Below are 12,784 nucleotides of genomic sequence, written 5' to 3' on the forward strand. Positions count from 1 at the left end.
ATCGGAAGAAGTGCATTACTACTACAGGATTCCCTGTCCAAGACCTGTTTTATATATTCTGCATAAAATTAGCCAATTTTTTAGTGTTACAAAACTCATTTTGGACTTTTTAAAAGGCTTACTAATATTGAATTTTCATTTAATTCAGATGACACATCTCAGCTGAAACATTTAGAGAACACAAAATCTCCCTCAATGGCTTCCCAAAATGAGAGTGAATCTACAGATGCAGGTGACAAGGGTGGTTCTTCTCAGGAAAAAGTGCTGGATGAAGAGATGGAGGGAGGGAGAAATGAGGAAAGTGATGCTGGGGTCCTGGTGTCAGATCAGGACAGTGCGGAGCAAACTATAAAAACATCAGAGGCTTCTGTCAGCAATGGCAGATCTGTCTGTAAAAACAATGTTGCCTCTGAAGGTGATAACCGTCCGTTCAAGTGTAATGCATGTTTGGAGTCATTTCCCACTAGAACGGCTTTGAGTGTTCATTATAATTCAACCACCCATATTCAGAGAATGAGAACCGGGTCGCTGAAAGAGAGTGACTCAACCCCTTTCCTGGCTCGACCTTACGTCTCCAACAAACCATACCAGTGTGCTGTCTGTCGGGTCTCCTACAATCATGCCATCACCCTAGAAAGTCATTTAAAATCTGTGTTGCACCAGAGTCGCAGCAGGAGTGCTGGTAATGCCACTCCTAGTTCCACTGCAAATACAGGAACTGGATCCATGGTTACAAACTTGGCTGCGACCACTGTAGGAAGCACCACACAGTTAGTTAACACCTCCACCAGCAATTGTGTCACCCAAGCAAACCTGACTGCATCAGCAGTAACAACCAAAGACGGAGAGCAGGTGCAGCCTCAGCTAGCTCCCTCATTACTTTCTTCTCCGGTGGCCTCTGCACAAGCCATGTCTGCTATTCTCACTCTCCTGACTTCCAGCTCAAATTCTCTCCCACACTCCATTCTTCCTTCTCTCTACACAACCGGGACGTCTGCAACATCAGGACCAGGTACCCCACAGCTTATACCCCAGCAGCCTCAGATGCTCATGCCCCTGGTATTGAATGGACTCCAAACCCAAATCCAGGGCCAGAATCCAGAGTCTCCAAACCAGCTTTTGCAGCAGGCAGTGCCAGTTCTTGGTCTCAGTTCTGCACAACAGGCTCTCTTGGCCCAAAGACTCAGTGGCTTGCAAAGTCAGTGGGCTGCATTTGGCCTGCCAACCACCACTCAAATGAGTTTAGAGGAGACCAACAAGACGCCGGACAAAGCTGCAGACATGAGAGTATGCAATGAGATAAAAGTTGAGCCTTGCGATCAGCAGATGTCAGTAAAATCTGAAGAGGACTGGAAAATCGATGGGGTAAAAAAAGAGATATGTATTAAAGGTGAGAATACACAGGAGCAAAGTGAGAAAATTGTGGGTGATGGTACAACATGTCATGAAAAAGAGCAAGAAGAAAATGAAATGGAAGTCGAGGGGACCGGTGAAAAGATGTGTGAGGAGGAAGATGTAAACTCCAAAGTAACTAAATCCTCAGCAGCCCCAGTCCTTCAGGATGATAGTCCGTTGTCATGTGTTTTGGTTCCATACCAGGGTCTCAGCCATACACATACCGTGAACAGCTCTGCTGCTGCTACATGTACCTTTCGTAACACTAATTTTGCCTTAAGATCTTCAGGCCATAGAAGTGCAAAATTTCAACCCCTCTTGTCTTCAGGATGGCCTGTGCTCACTGAGTTCCAGTCTCAGGTTCTGTGGGCCTTTTTAGAGTCACGAGATGATGCTGAAACGTCTAGTCCTCAGCGGGAGGACTGCGAAGCCCTTGGCAGGGAGGTAGGGCTAAATGGAGAAGAAGTACGCAAGTGGTTCTTAGATGCCCGGCAATCCAAAGATAGGGAGAGATTAGGCAGCTTCCATGATGAAAGAGACAGATGTATGGAGGAAGAAGGTGATTTAATGATAGATGAGGGTGAAGATGGACACAGTCCATCAGCGACAGGTAGTCATGCCATTGACCTATCCAGTAGTGCAGAAAGGCACAGAATTGGTAAGGGAAGCCCAAGAGAACTGCTGTTGACATCTGACTCTGAAAATGAAGAGTTCTACACATCTATTATCGTTACTGATGAAGAAAGTAAAAGCAGCTCTATGAGGGAGGAATCAGGTAGCCCAATCAAACAGTCTTCACAGGTTGAGCCAACAGCTGAAAGGTCAGGTGGTGGTGGAAAGGTTCTTCGCTCTACTACAGTCTTCCTCTCGGATGCTGAGGATGAATATGATGATGAACAGAGTATAAAGAGGAAAAAAAGAAAGAGTGAGATTGATAAGGAAGCGGTGGAGATCAAGCGGGAGAAGCAAGATGTAGATCTTGATCTTCAGCTGGAGGCACAAGCAGACCCTCTTACTCCTCTTTCAGTTGCAGTTGATCATCAGGGTGTTCCAGCTGGAATCTTGCAGTCACTGCCCCTTTCCCTGTCTCTGACTGCACTTTCCACCCAGTTATACAGTCCATATGTACTCTCGCTTCCTTCATCACTTATTGGGGTTGGTGTTTCTGAAGGTGATCGGGGTAAAATAGCCTTTTCAAACACTCAAGCAGTTACTCGAAGCCCAGCAGCACTTTCGGACCCCCTTAATGCACCCGCAGCAACCTCTCTTACACACTCCTTTTTATCTAATGGTAATAATTGTGAGTCTGCTTTGGATCTAAGCATGGGGAAAAACCACAGCTCTACATTATCATCAACATCATCATCTGGCTCCACAGCTAACAAGCCCTGTATACAGAAAAGTCATTTGCTTGATGGTCTGGGATTGAGACCAGCGACTGTTGGGGTTCCTACAGATGGAAGTCTTATTGTTGTTCAGGTGAAGCCAGATTCTGCCATTGCTATCCCATCTTCCAATAACAGTACTTTAACTAATCGCAATAATTTGGCTAAGACTAGCACTGTGTACATGAGGGCAGCAGAAAAAGTTAGCTCATCACTCATGGAAAGGGAAAAAGAAAAGGAACGAGAAAAAGAACGGGAGCAAAAAAGGCCAAAAGTCAGACGGTTCAGGGACATGAGACGGTCTAGGACCATCATCCATGCTGACCAGCTTGATGTTCTCTATGGATGTTATTTCAAAGATCCAAACCCAGGAAAGCATGAATTTGAACAAATATCTGAGTGGGTGAACCTTCCAAAGAAAGTGGTTCAGATCTGGTTCCAGAATATGAGGGCTAGGGAGCGAAAGGGAGAGGTCCGTTTTATCAGTGATGGCACTTTGGCAGCTGTTGGGAAACCACTCATTAAGTTCACCTGGCCACTCTCAAAGCCCATATTCTCAATCCCACCTAAAACGAACCCAAGTCCCTCTACTGGCTGGGCCTCTGCAAAACCCCAAACTGGAAATGTTCCTCCAAAGACGGATAAGGTGAAGGAGGTCAAAGAGCCCCTGAAAACTCCCACTCAAGGTCCAAGTAGACCAAATCAGACACCCTCTTTCACCGTTGTGTCCACCAGTCCTTCATTAGTTCACAAGACCAAAGCAGAAGTAACTCCCATTACAATGGTAAAAATAGCTCCTAAAACAGTGGCCACACCGGTTGCAGTCCCTCTGCTTGTCAGTGGGATTCCTACATCTCGATCTGCTCTGAAAAAGAAGGTTGAAGAGGCACGAGCTGAGTCGGACCATACCGATGAAGAGGACGATGATTACCAAGGAGGGGTCGAGTCTGGGACTACCAGCCATATGGTGCAAAAATTGTCCACTACACCAATTAACAAGCCTTCTGCCTTAGCATCTCAGAAAAACAATGGGCTCAAATATTGGTCTCAGAAAGGTCCATTTAAGATCAACACCCTGTCAAGACAACAGTTAGGCCTGAGCTCAAAGCGACCTACGCCCACTACCACCACCACCCCTACCACGCCATCCCCTGTGACAGTTACAGCATCCTCCGGTCACAGCCAAAAAGAAACAAGTTACATGCAGCAGAACTCCACCCCAAGACGACCTCGAACTCATCTGAACTGTCTTCAGCTGTCCATCCTGCAGTCGTGCTATGAGACATGTGCTCATCCTAATGCACTGGAGTGTGAGGCGGTGGGGACAGAGCTTGGGCTTCCACTAAAGGTTGTGCAAATCTGGTTCCAAAATACACGTGCCAAGGAGAAACGCTGGAGGCTTCAGCAAGAGAAAATGGTGAGGACATTTTATTTAATACTGCAAAGCAGCTGCTTTCGTGCCAAATTTTAGTATTTTGCTATAATGTCATTGGCCTTCGAGGTCTAGAGATGTTTTCTAATGTCATAGCAACACAGGATATGTGCCAGATGCAGTAGACAAGATAAGATAAAATGGCACTAATAAAGAGTCATCTTTAATTAAAATTCTATTACTCTCTTTGACATAGTATAAAATGATTCAGAATGATTCAGAGTATTTTTGCATTTTTTTCTACATGAATTAAGTAAAAAAGATTGTAAGAATAGAAGTTAAAGGGTTAGTTCAGCCAAAAATGAAAATTCTGTCATTAATTAATCACCCTCGTGTTGTTCCAAACCTGTAAGACCTTCGTTCATCTTCGGAACACAATTTAAGATATTTTTGATGGAATCTGAGGGGTCTCTGACCCTCCCATAGACAGCAAGGTAACTGCCACGTTCAAAGTCCAGACAAGTACCAAGATGATCGACAAAGTATTCCGTGTGACATCAGTGGTTCAACTGTAAAGTTACAAAGCTATGAGAATACTTTTTTGCACTAAGAAAACAAAAATAACGACTTTATTCCACATTTTCGTCTCTACTGCGTCACTTGTGCGTCACCAATTCTCTTTATTTTTATTGATACTGCTTAACATTTTTTACTTTTTATTTTAATGAAATGACACTAACATTGTCATTTTTTACGTCTCTTCACACAGTCTCCTAATCCCAGTGACCCTTCTAAGAAGGTAGACGTCAGCTCGGGTAGCTACCTACAATATAATGCTCTCCGAGCCAACCGTCCCATCCTGCCCAAACCTGTACAACTGACAGTTATGGAACCAACTCTATCATATACCATCGGCCAGACAACAGGCCGTGAGACTCTGAGAGGCAAGTGCGAGGCCTGTGGGGTTGAATTCGAATCCAGGGCTGCAGCACGTGACCATGTCTTCTCAGCTCGACATCTTGCCACTCTGAGAACCACTAACTTTGGTCAGCAAGCATCGTTGGTCAGCAATGGATCTGGTACGGGGTCTACTGGTGTTGCCAACCAGTCTTCTACCCCATCACCAGCAAGCAGCTCCAGCTAAACAATGAATTCAAGCTGGTTTTGTCTACAGACCCACTAGACTTGTGGGCTTTCAATAGAGAGAAGATGGGTGCTTGTCTTTTAAGCTAATGTTCTTTTGAGGTTCTAAAATTGGAGCGGGCCCAGTTGACTCTGGCCATCTTCGTTCTCTCTCCTTGGATATCAGTGAGACATTATTATCATTATTATATAGAGTCTTTGCTTACAGGGCTCTTTTTAATGACCTATTGCCACAGCATCATTTTACTATAAATAATCTACTGAAATAGTAATCATGGACATGCTAATGCTTATGTGATTATGGTCCATCTTTCACAATTTCATCTCCGTTTAAACTCCTCTATTATGTTGTGTACTATTCTACTCACATTTACACAAAACAGTTTTGAAGCACCCAAAAAACTCAACCAAAGTGCTCTGGGTTGTCAATTATGTTTGTGGTACTGCTTTTGCTTGAGCCAGGGTGGTCTTTAAGCCTGTTTTTTAAGTCTATATAGAAGAGTAATTTCTAAGCCGATTTATCTCCAATCATCTTGTTAATTCAAATAAATGTATTCTGAAAACAGAAAACAACCAGTTTTCCTTCTGGCTCAGTTGAAAGAAAATTCTAGACTGTGCTAACAGTAGATGGTAATGAAATGACAAATAAGACAGAGAATGTGTAGTCTGGAATATGGAGAATTTGGGAGAGTGTTCTGAATCCAGATACATTAAAATGAGGATGACGTTAACAATACGATAGCTATTTTTGAACAACCATCATGACAATCCTGTAGTCATCAGCAGAGCTGTCGTTGATCGTTAAAGTTGTCAGATGGTCATCATACAGCACTTTGACCCTTTTAAAGTCTCAAACATGTTTTTTTAAGGTTTTCGTGTTCCGCAAAATAAACATAATTTTGTTGTATGGTGAAATCTTAGTGTATGTCAAACTATTATGAAGTATTAATCAGCTTTTAATGTTATTTTTAAAGGGTTTGCATTGCACATAGTTAAACACCGACAAAAAAAAAAATGGATCAGACCTTGCCGCTGTGCACGAAGCCAAAGCCAAATCTGTACTTACACAATTTTATATGGATTTGTGGAACATCGAAATTATATACCTTATACCCTCTGATAAACCATTTCATTTGGTTTGGATTTTTAGGGAGTAACCCCAGCTTGTCAATATAAATCAAACACAAAAGTCATTTATTTATGGTAAAAGCAAAAGCATTTTAGAATTATGGGAGAGAGTTGTCATCTTTTTTTTTTTCTTGTTCTTTCATTAAGCATTTTGTGTTGTTGCAAACAGAGTGCTCATACTGAGTAGATTCAAGTATGTTTTCTAAAACTCACCAGGAGAGAAGACAGGGTGCTTTAGTGGACCTGGAAACTACTCATCAGGGCAACAGGAGGTGTGATTTGAAGGACATGAAATACTAAAGACGATTTTCCTTTTTGGTTTATGTTGTATATTATTATTGATACTATTAATACTTTAACAAAATGCAAAACTAAAAAAGATTTTTTTAATGAACTATATTAAGAAAATGATATTCCAAAGTTGTTATTCTTCTTGCTTTGTCTCATTAAAGAAACCAAAAAGCAATCTTGATTGGAAGTGTTCGTAATGCAAACCGCAAATGGAGCTCCCATGCCTTGACACTTTGAACTAGTCCAGGGTTTAAGCATGAGCTACAGATAAATGCATTTCAGACAACTCCGCTTGGAACACTTGAAGTTCATAGAAAAATTTTGTTTTCGCTATATCCCAGTAAATACAAGTTGTTTTTGTTCAACTTGGTGTCAAGTTGTAGCTCATATGAAATTAACATGGACTGGGTTGTAGTGCAGTGCTACAGGACGTGGGATCCCACGGTGTTGCACTGTTCAGAGTATATAGGTAGAATATGGAGAAATGCTTTTATATTATCTTTTCACTTTTTCATTGACACTTGATTATCACTTGTTATAACTGTACTACTTACTATTTTTCAGTACTTTCATCACTTTTGATTATTATTGATTCATAACGGTTTTAATGGCATCTCAGACTTAGAGATGTCATTGATATGAATATTGAACGATAATGGTGGCAGTCTTATGAAAAATTTGAATATTGATTAAGCTTGTTTCCCCCTCACTTGTACCTTCATTTTGTGTTGGTTCTCCTTTTTTCTTATGCAGAAAACAAATAAACTGAAGTTCATGTATTGATGTTTCTCTTCATTGTGTAAATTACCATTATCATTTATGTAGATATATTAATATTTTATGTTTAAGTTGTATGTTGGCAGCACTAATTAATATAAATATTATGGACATTCTTGTCGGGGTTTTCAGAGAAATGAGTACAATATTTTAAACGTATATTTTGTCACCCAACACTGGGCTTCAAATGTTGCTTGATGTGGAAGACAAAATAACAAATACTGAAAAAGTAGGCCTATTCATGTCACATAGTGGGTAAGACTTCGGGTGAAGTTATATTGAAGATTTAGAAATTCCACTGTGCATTGCATTGTTGCCAGATCTCACTTGAAAGCAGTCCAAAATAAGTGACTCTTGCATAAATCATACATTAAACAAGAGTACATTCCATTTTGAAAATGTACTTTAAATATGTACATTCTTCATACATATACAGTATCTCACAGAAGTGAGTACACCCTCACATTTTTATAAATATGTTATATCTTTTCATGTGACAACACTGAAGAAATGACACTTTGCTACAATGTAAAGTAGTGAGTGTACAGCTTGTATAACAGTGTAAATTTGCTGTCCCCTCAAAATAACTCGACACACAGCCATTAATGTCTAAACCGCTGGCCACAAAAGTGAGTACACCCCTAAGTGAAAATGTCCAAATTGGGCCCAATTAGCCATTTTCTCTCCCCGGTGTCATGTGACCGATTAGTGTTACAAGGTCACAGGTGTGAATGGGGAGCAGGTGTGTTAAATTTGGTGTTAGCGCTCTCACTCTCATACTGGTCACTGGAAGTTAAACATGGCACCTCATGGCAAAGAACTCTCTGAGGATCTGAAAAAAAGTATTGTTGCTCTACATAAAGATGGCATAGGCTATAAGAAGATTGCCAAGACACATGAAAATATATAATAAAATATTTACAAAAAATGTGAGGGGTGTACTCACTGTGAGATACTGTATATATACAGTGTATATATATATATAAAATATGAATATTCCAATATTTGCATAAAGGCCATCTACAACTATTGGTCATCAAAATGAATGATTAAATTTGTCTTTTGTGCGCACACATGGGGAATGGAAAAGGGAGAAACAATTCTTAGAAATTGTACAGTATGTAACACAACTTATACAACAGTATGAGACACTTCATTTCTGGCAATATTGTCATCTTGACTGCACAGACACTATTGAAAGAAAGCTGAACTGGATGAAGACATCACTGAATCATTAATGAACTGACCTTAACTGAAAAACTGACTGTTTGTTATTGTCCTCTTGCATTATTGACAAACTATTTTCCTGTGTGACACTGTAAAGCTGCTTTGACACAATCTGTATTGTATAAAGTGCTATATAAATAAAGGTGACTTGACTGGATTTGACAGTAGGTGGGGATATAATTATCAACAGACAAAAACAAACATCCTGAGATGAAAGGAGAGAAAATAAATAAATGAATAAATAAAGCACACTGTATATAATCTAATTCCTGATATTTGACAACTGAACTGCTTTAAGTGGTTGGTAGTACTTTATTGTGCTATTTAGGCCAAGTACTAGGAAGCTTAAATATGTTTAAAGTGTGTGTGTGTGTGTGTGTGTGTGTAAATCAAAGTGAATTATATTGAGCGGACATGGCAACATTGCATAGTAGCTATAATCCTCTACAAACACCGTTTCAATCTAAAGGTAGTCTGTCAGCCGTGATTGACGCTGCTTTTACCCAATCACAGTCGCTGTTGGTAAAGTATAAGCGGCGAGCGCAGAGAAATATCCCAAGAGAACACCAATAACCGTTCTCGATACGTTAAGAGGGCGTGTCTAAAGTGAGGAATTGTCCAATCACCCATCGATGGTGCGCCTGCAGGGCTCAGAATCCCCGCCCACGGCTTCCATTTCTGTTCTGGAACACACGAGCCCTCGCGAAGAATACACATTTGCTTTGCTTTTTTGAATTTGTCTTCTAATGTAAATAGAGTAGTAAGTGCGACATATTGACGAAGTTAAACTTATTTATATTTGAATAAATAGTGTTGTTTTTTCCGCTAAAGGACACGTTTGAGCTCCAGAAGAAGCGAGGCGGGCTTTTACTCCCCATTTTAACTTTAGTGAGCGGCGTTTTCCGCCGTTTTTTTATTCCCTCCCCTGCCCCTCTCTCTCGCTCCCCCCCTGTGAGAGTCGAGGCCTGTAGTGCAGCCACGAGGCGCGTCGGACCACCGGGAATAAGGCGATGGCGGAGTTTGGTAACGGACTGGCAGAGGAATCTCTGCTGGACTCAGACCCGGGACACTCAGAACTTGAAGACCCAGGCGTCGGAGATGAAGAACCTGGATTAGACGAGGGAGAGGCCGCTATTGAAGATCCGGTGAGTGAAGGACGCATTATACTCTCTTTAATAACTAGTTGTTTTCATATTGAGAACTCCCCCCAACTTCACATTCAAAAGAAATATGTGAATTTCATACGAAATACAAATATTAATGTTAACGCGAAACCGGTTTTGCCAGGTCGGTTTGTCCGCCATTGTGGCTCACGCAGTGCAGTAGAATTAGTGAGTGACATGCGTGCTGTTGGCCGCCATGTTGGCGCAACATCGGTCTGGGTTCCTCTGCGCCAGATCTGTCGACCTAGCGGGGGAAAAAAATCTTCATTGCAAAAATGCGAGACGGGAGATGTGAGAGACAGGGGCGAGGGTAGGACAGGCCGCCATTAGCCGCAACAGTGTGGGTCCATCCGCAAAGAAGCAGACGGCTCACGGTAAACACGCCTCTTTTCTGATCAGTAATATTTGTGCCGTGCAAAAGTAAGTCGCGTTGGTAACGTTAACTGCGCGTGATTGTTGTTGGCCTCTGCAATGGAATACATCTTTATGCGACGTGTGTGACATGTAAAAAGAGGCGTGAGATGCTTTTTATTTTCAGAGTTTGCGTCGAATTGGGAACATTAAGGAAAACTACAGAGTTGTCGGTGGGCAAAGCGCACTGTATGTAATGCACATCTGTATCACCGTGATGATTTTTTGCGTTAAAGATTAAATGCCGCTCGTGATGTATTGCATCATTTGTTGGTGATTTTGTGATGGGGATGGTGCATTAGGGCTGGGCTGGTGCGTTTCTCTACATGCACATTAACATTATTGGAGCTATAGTAGGTCATGCATTTGCATGCTGAATGCATGTCTGCTTTATTTCATCATGCAGTGAGGATCTGTAGTATTTAAATAATTAGTCACTGTTGATCGTATCATGGAAAATCTTGTTTTAATTGCGTGAAAGAGGCCATCACATGCATTCTGGGATACTTTACTCGCGATCCAGTGCGACTCCCACTGCCCTGCAATGCAGCACTGCTGAAACTGGTGTGCGTGCGTGTGAACACACCAAAAGTGTGTTCTCTCGCGCACAACAATGCGTGCACGGATGGCATCATGCTTAGGGCGTCTTGCTGACTGGACAGTAATAAATGGTGGTTTGAAAGCGCTCAGTGCACGGTCCTGTGTGAAAGTGCATGTGCATGCTGTGTCCACGATCACTGGTGAGAACTAATGTGTGTGCATTCTGGGAAAGAAATTGGTTGTGCGTTTCAGAATGGGTTTAGCAGCAACACATGATATTGATGCACTATAGATCCAATGTGGCTGTCGATGAGGGACACCAAAATCATTTATTCAGGATGTAGTTATGCAAAACGTTCAGTTCCAGTTTTGTTAAATTACCAATATACTGTGCTTTTTGATGGATAAAGTTAATATATGTGCATTACTTTGCCTTTTCAGGAGCTGGAAGCAATTAAAGCCCGGGTGAGAGAGATGGAGGAGGAGGCAGAGAAACTGAAGGAGCTACAGAACGAGGTGGAGAAACAGATGAATCTCAGTCCTCCACCTGGTGAGTGAGACTAAATGAATGAATGAATGAATGAATGAGGGAGGTGAACGGGCAAGTCTGGGGAAGATTGAGCTCAAAGGAGAGCACTGCAAAACAGACAGGGCTGATGAATATGACTGCATTAGAGGGAGAAGAATAACTAGTACTGGACCATTTGAGGTCAATCGAGATATGACTAGAAACTGAACGTATCCTAGATTTCAGCCGTGAAGCTATGCAGTAAACTTGCAGACAATGGTTTCTGTGCTAAATCACATGCTTGCATATGGCGATGGATGAGAGTTGCATGGCAATACAGTGTGTTTCTCTTTGCAGCTGGTCCTGTCATTATGTCCATTGAAGAGAAGATGGAAGCAGATGGGAGATCTATTTATGTTGGAAATGTATGGGTGATTATTCTCACTCCTCCTTGGTTACGAGCTGTATTTATGTATTTTGTTGCATTTAATATTGCATGCATTTTGTTTAATTTAATACTACATTCATATGTTGCATATAATATTGTGTTTGTCGCATGCCATAATATTTTTCATAGCATGCTTGATTTAATGACATGTTAGAAGTGGTGATTTGATTTTGTCTTTTGCAGGTGGATTATGGTGCGACGGCAGAGGAGTTGGAGGCGCATTTCCATGGCTGTGGTTCTGTAAACAGAGTCACCATCTTGTGTGACAAGTTTACAGGACACCCCAAAGGGTAATTCATGCATTCCTCTGTTTGTTTTTCTCTCTTAACCTCCACTTGCTTATCTTTGACATTCGTCTTTTTCTTTGCCATCTTATTTTCTTGTTCTCCGTCGTGCAGCATCTGCTCTGAGTAGGCACCGTAGGTTTAGGGGAGGCACTGATGCATCACCTCAACCCACAAACTGAACAGTAGCCATTGAAGAAATGCACAAATATTCTGAAATTCAAGGCATATTGGCAGTGATACTAGTAAAGACGTTTTGTTTAATAAAGCACACGTAATTTCTTATTATTTTAAACCTTAAAATAACTTTTCTCTTCAGAATCGATATGAACATAATTTTCTCTTTTTGAATGGGCCACTCGGTATCTGTAGGCACAGGCCTTTTGTTACGTGGCATGGTTTTACACGGTTTATATGTGATCTTGAGACTGTGAGGTGTGAGATTTTTTTTCAGCTGTTGTGGTATTCTGGTGCACAGTGTTTTCAAGCTGTTTTCAATTTTGCCACATTGCATAGGGTAACTTTTGATGCAAAACTTTAATCACAGCTTCTTTGAACACAGTGTTCTGTTCATATTTTTTTACATTTTTAACAATATGCATATTTAGTTTTTGATGCCTGCATCAGTGTGATTTGATGCAACACAGCTTCTTTGAACACAGTGTTCTGTTCATATTCTTTTACATTTTTAACAATATGCATAATATGCATA

The 12,784-nt window shown here is 41.3% G+C and overlaps 2 protein-coding genes across 6 annotated transcripts in view; both read left to right on the plus strand.

Moving 5' to 3' along the window:
- The window catches only part of LOC107657820 (zinc finger homeobox protein 3-like), a 29,192-nt gene that overhangs the window by 4,885 nt on the left and 11,523 nt on the right, over positions 1 to 12,784 (plus strand). For 2 of the 3 annotated variants that reach the window (XM_016446069.1, XM_016446070.1), the window contains exons 4-5: positions 149 to 4,197; positions 4,922 to 5,865. In XM_016446069.1, coding sequence (XP_016301555.1) covers positions 149 to 4,197; positions 4,922 to 5,296 — 4,424 coding nt within the window. In that variant the 3' untranslated portion in view covers positions 5,297 to 5,865. Of the gene's footprint in view, positions 1 to 148; positions 4,198 to 4,921; positions 5,866 to 6,458; positions 6,462 to 12,784 lie in introns of those variants that run through there. The other variant, XR_001630721.1, reaches the window with a different exon arrangement.
- Positions 9,377 to 12,784, plus strand: part of LOC107657821 (polyadenylate-binding protein 2-B-like) — a 14,896-nt gene continuing 11,488 nt past the window's right edge. The window contains exons 1-4 of one of the 3 annotated variants that reach the window (XM_016446072.1): positions 9,377 to 9,863; positions 11,274 to 11,382; positions 11,698 to 11,765; positions 11,972 to 12,078. In XM_016446072.1, coding sequence (XP_016301558.1) covers positions 9,729 to 9,863; positions 11,274 to 11,382; positions 11,698 to 11,765; positions 11,972 to 12,078 — 419 coding nt within the window. In that variant the 5' untranslated portion in view covers positions 9,377 to 9,728. Of the gene's footprint in view, positions 9,864 to 10,137; positions 10,256 to 11,273; positions 11,383 to 11,697; positions 11,766 to 11,971; positions 12,079 to 12,784 lie in introns of those variants that run through there. The other 2 variants (XM_016446073.1, XM_016446074.1) reach the window with 2 other exon arrangements.

Source organism: Sinocyclocheilus anshuiensis, unplaced genomic scaffold (assembly GCF_001515605.1).
Source record: "Sinocyclocheilus anshuiensis isolate Anshui unplaced genomic scaffold, SAMN03320099.WGS_v1.1 scaffold7, whole genome shotgun sequence".
NCBI classification, from domain to species: Eukaryota; Metazoa; Chordata; class Actinopteri; order Cypriniformes; family Cyprinidae; genus Sinocyclocheilus; species Sinocyclocheilus anshuiensis.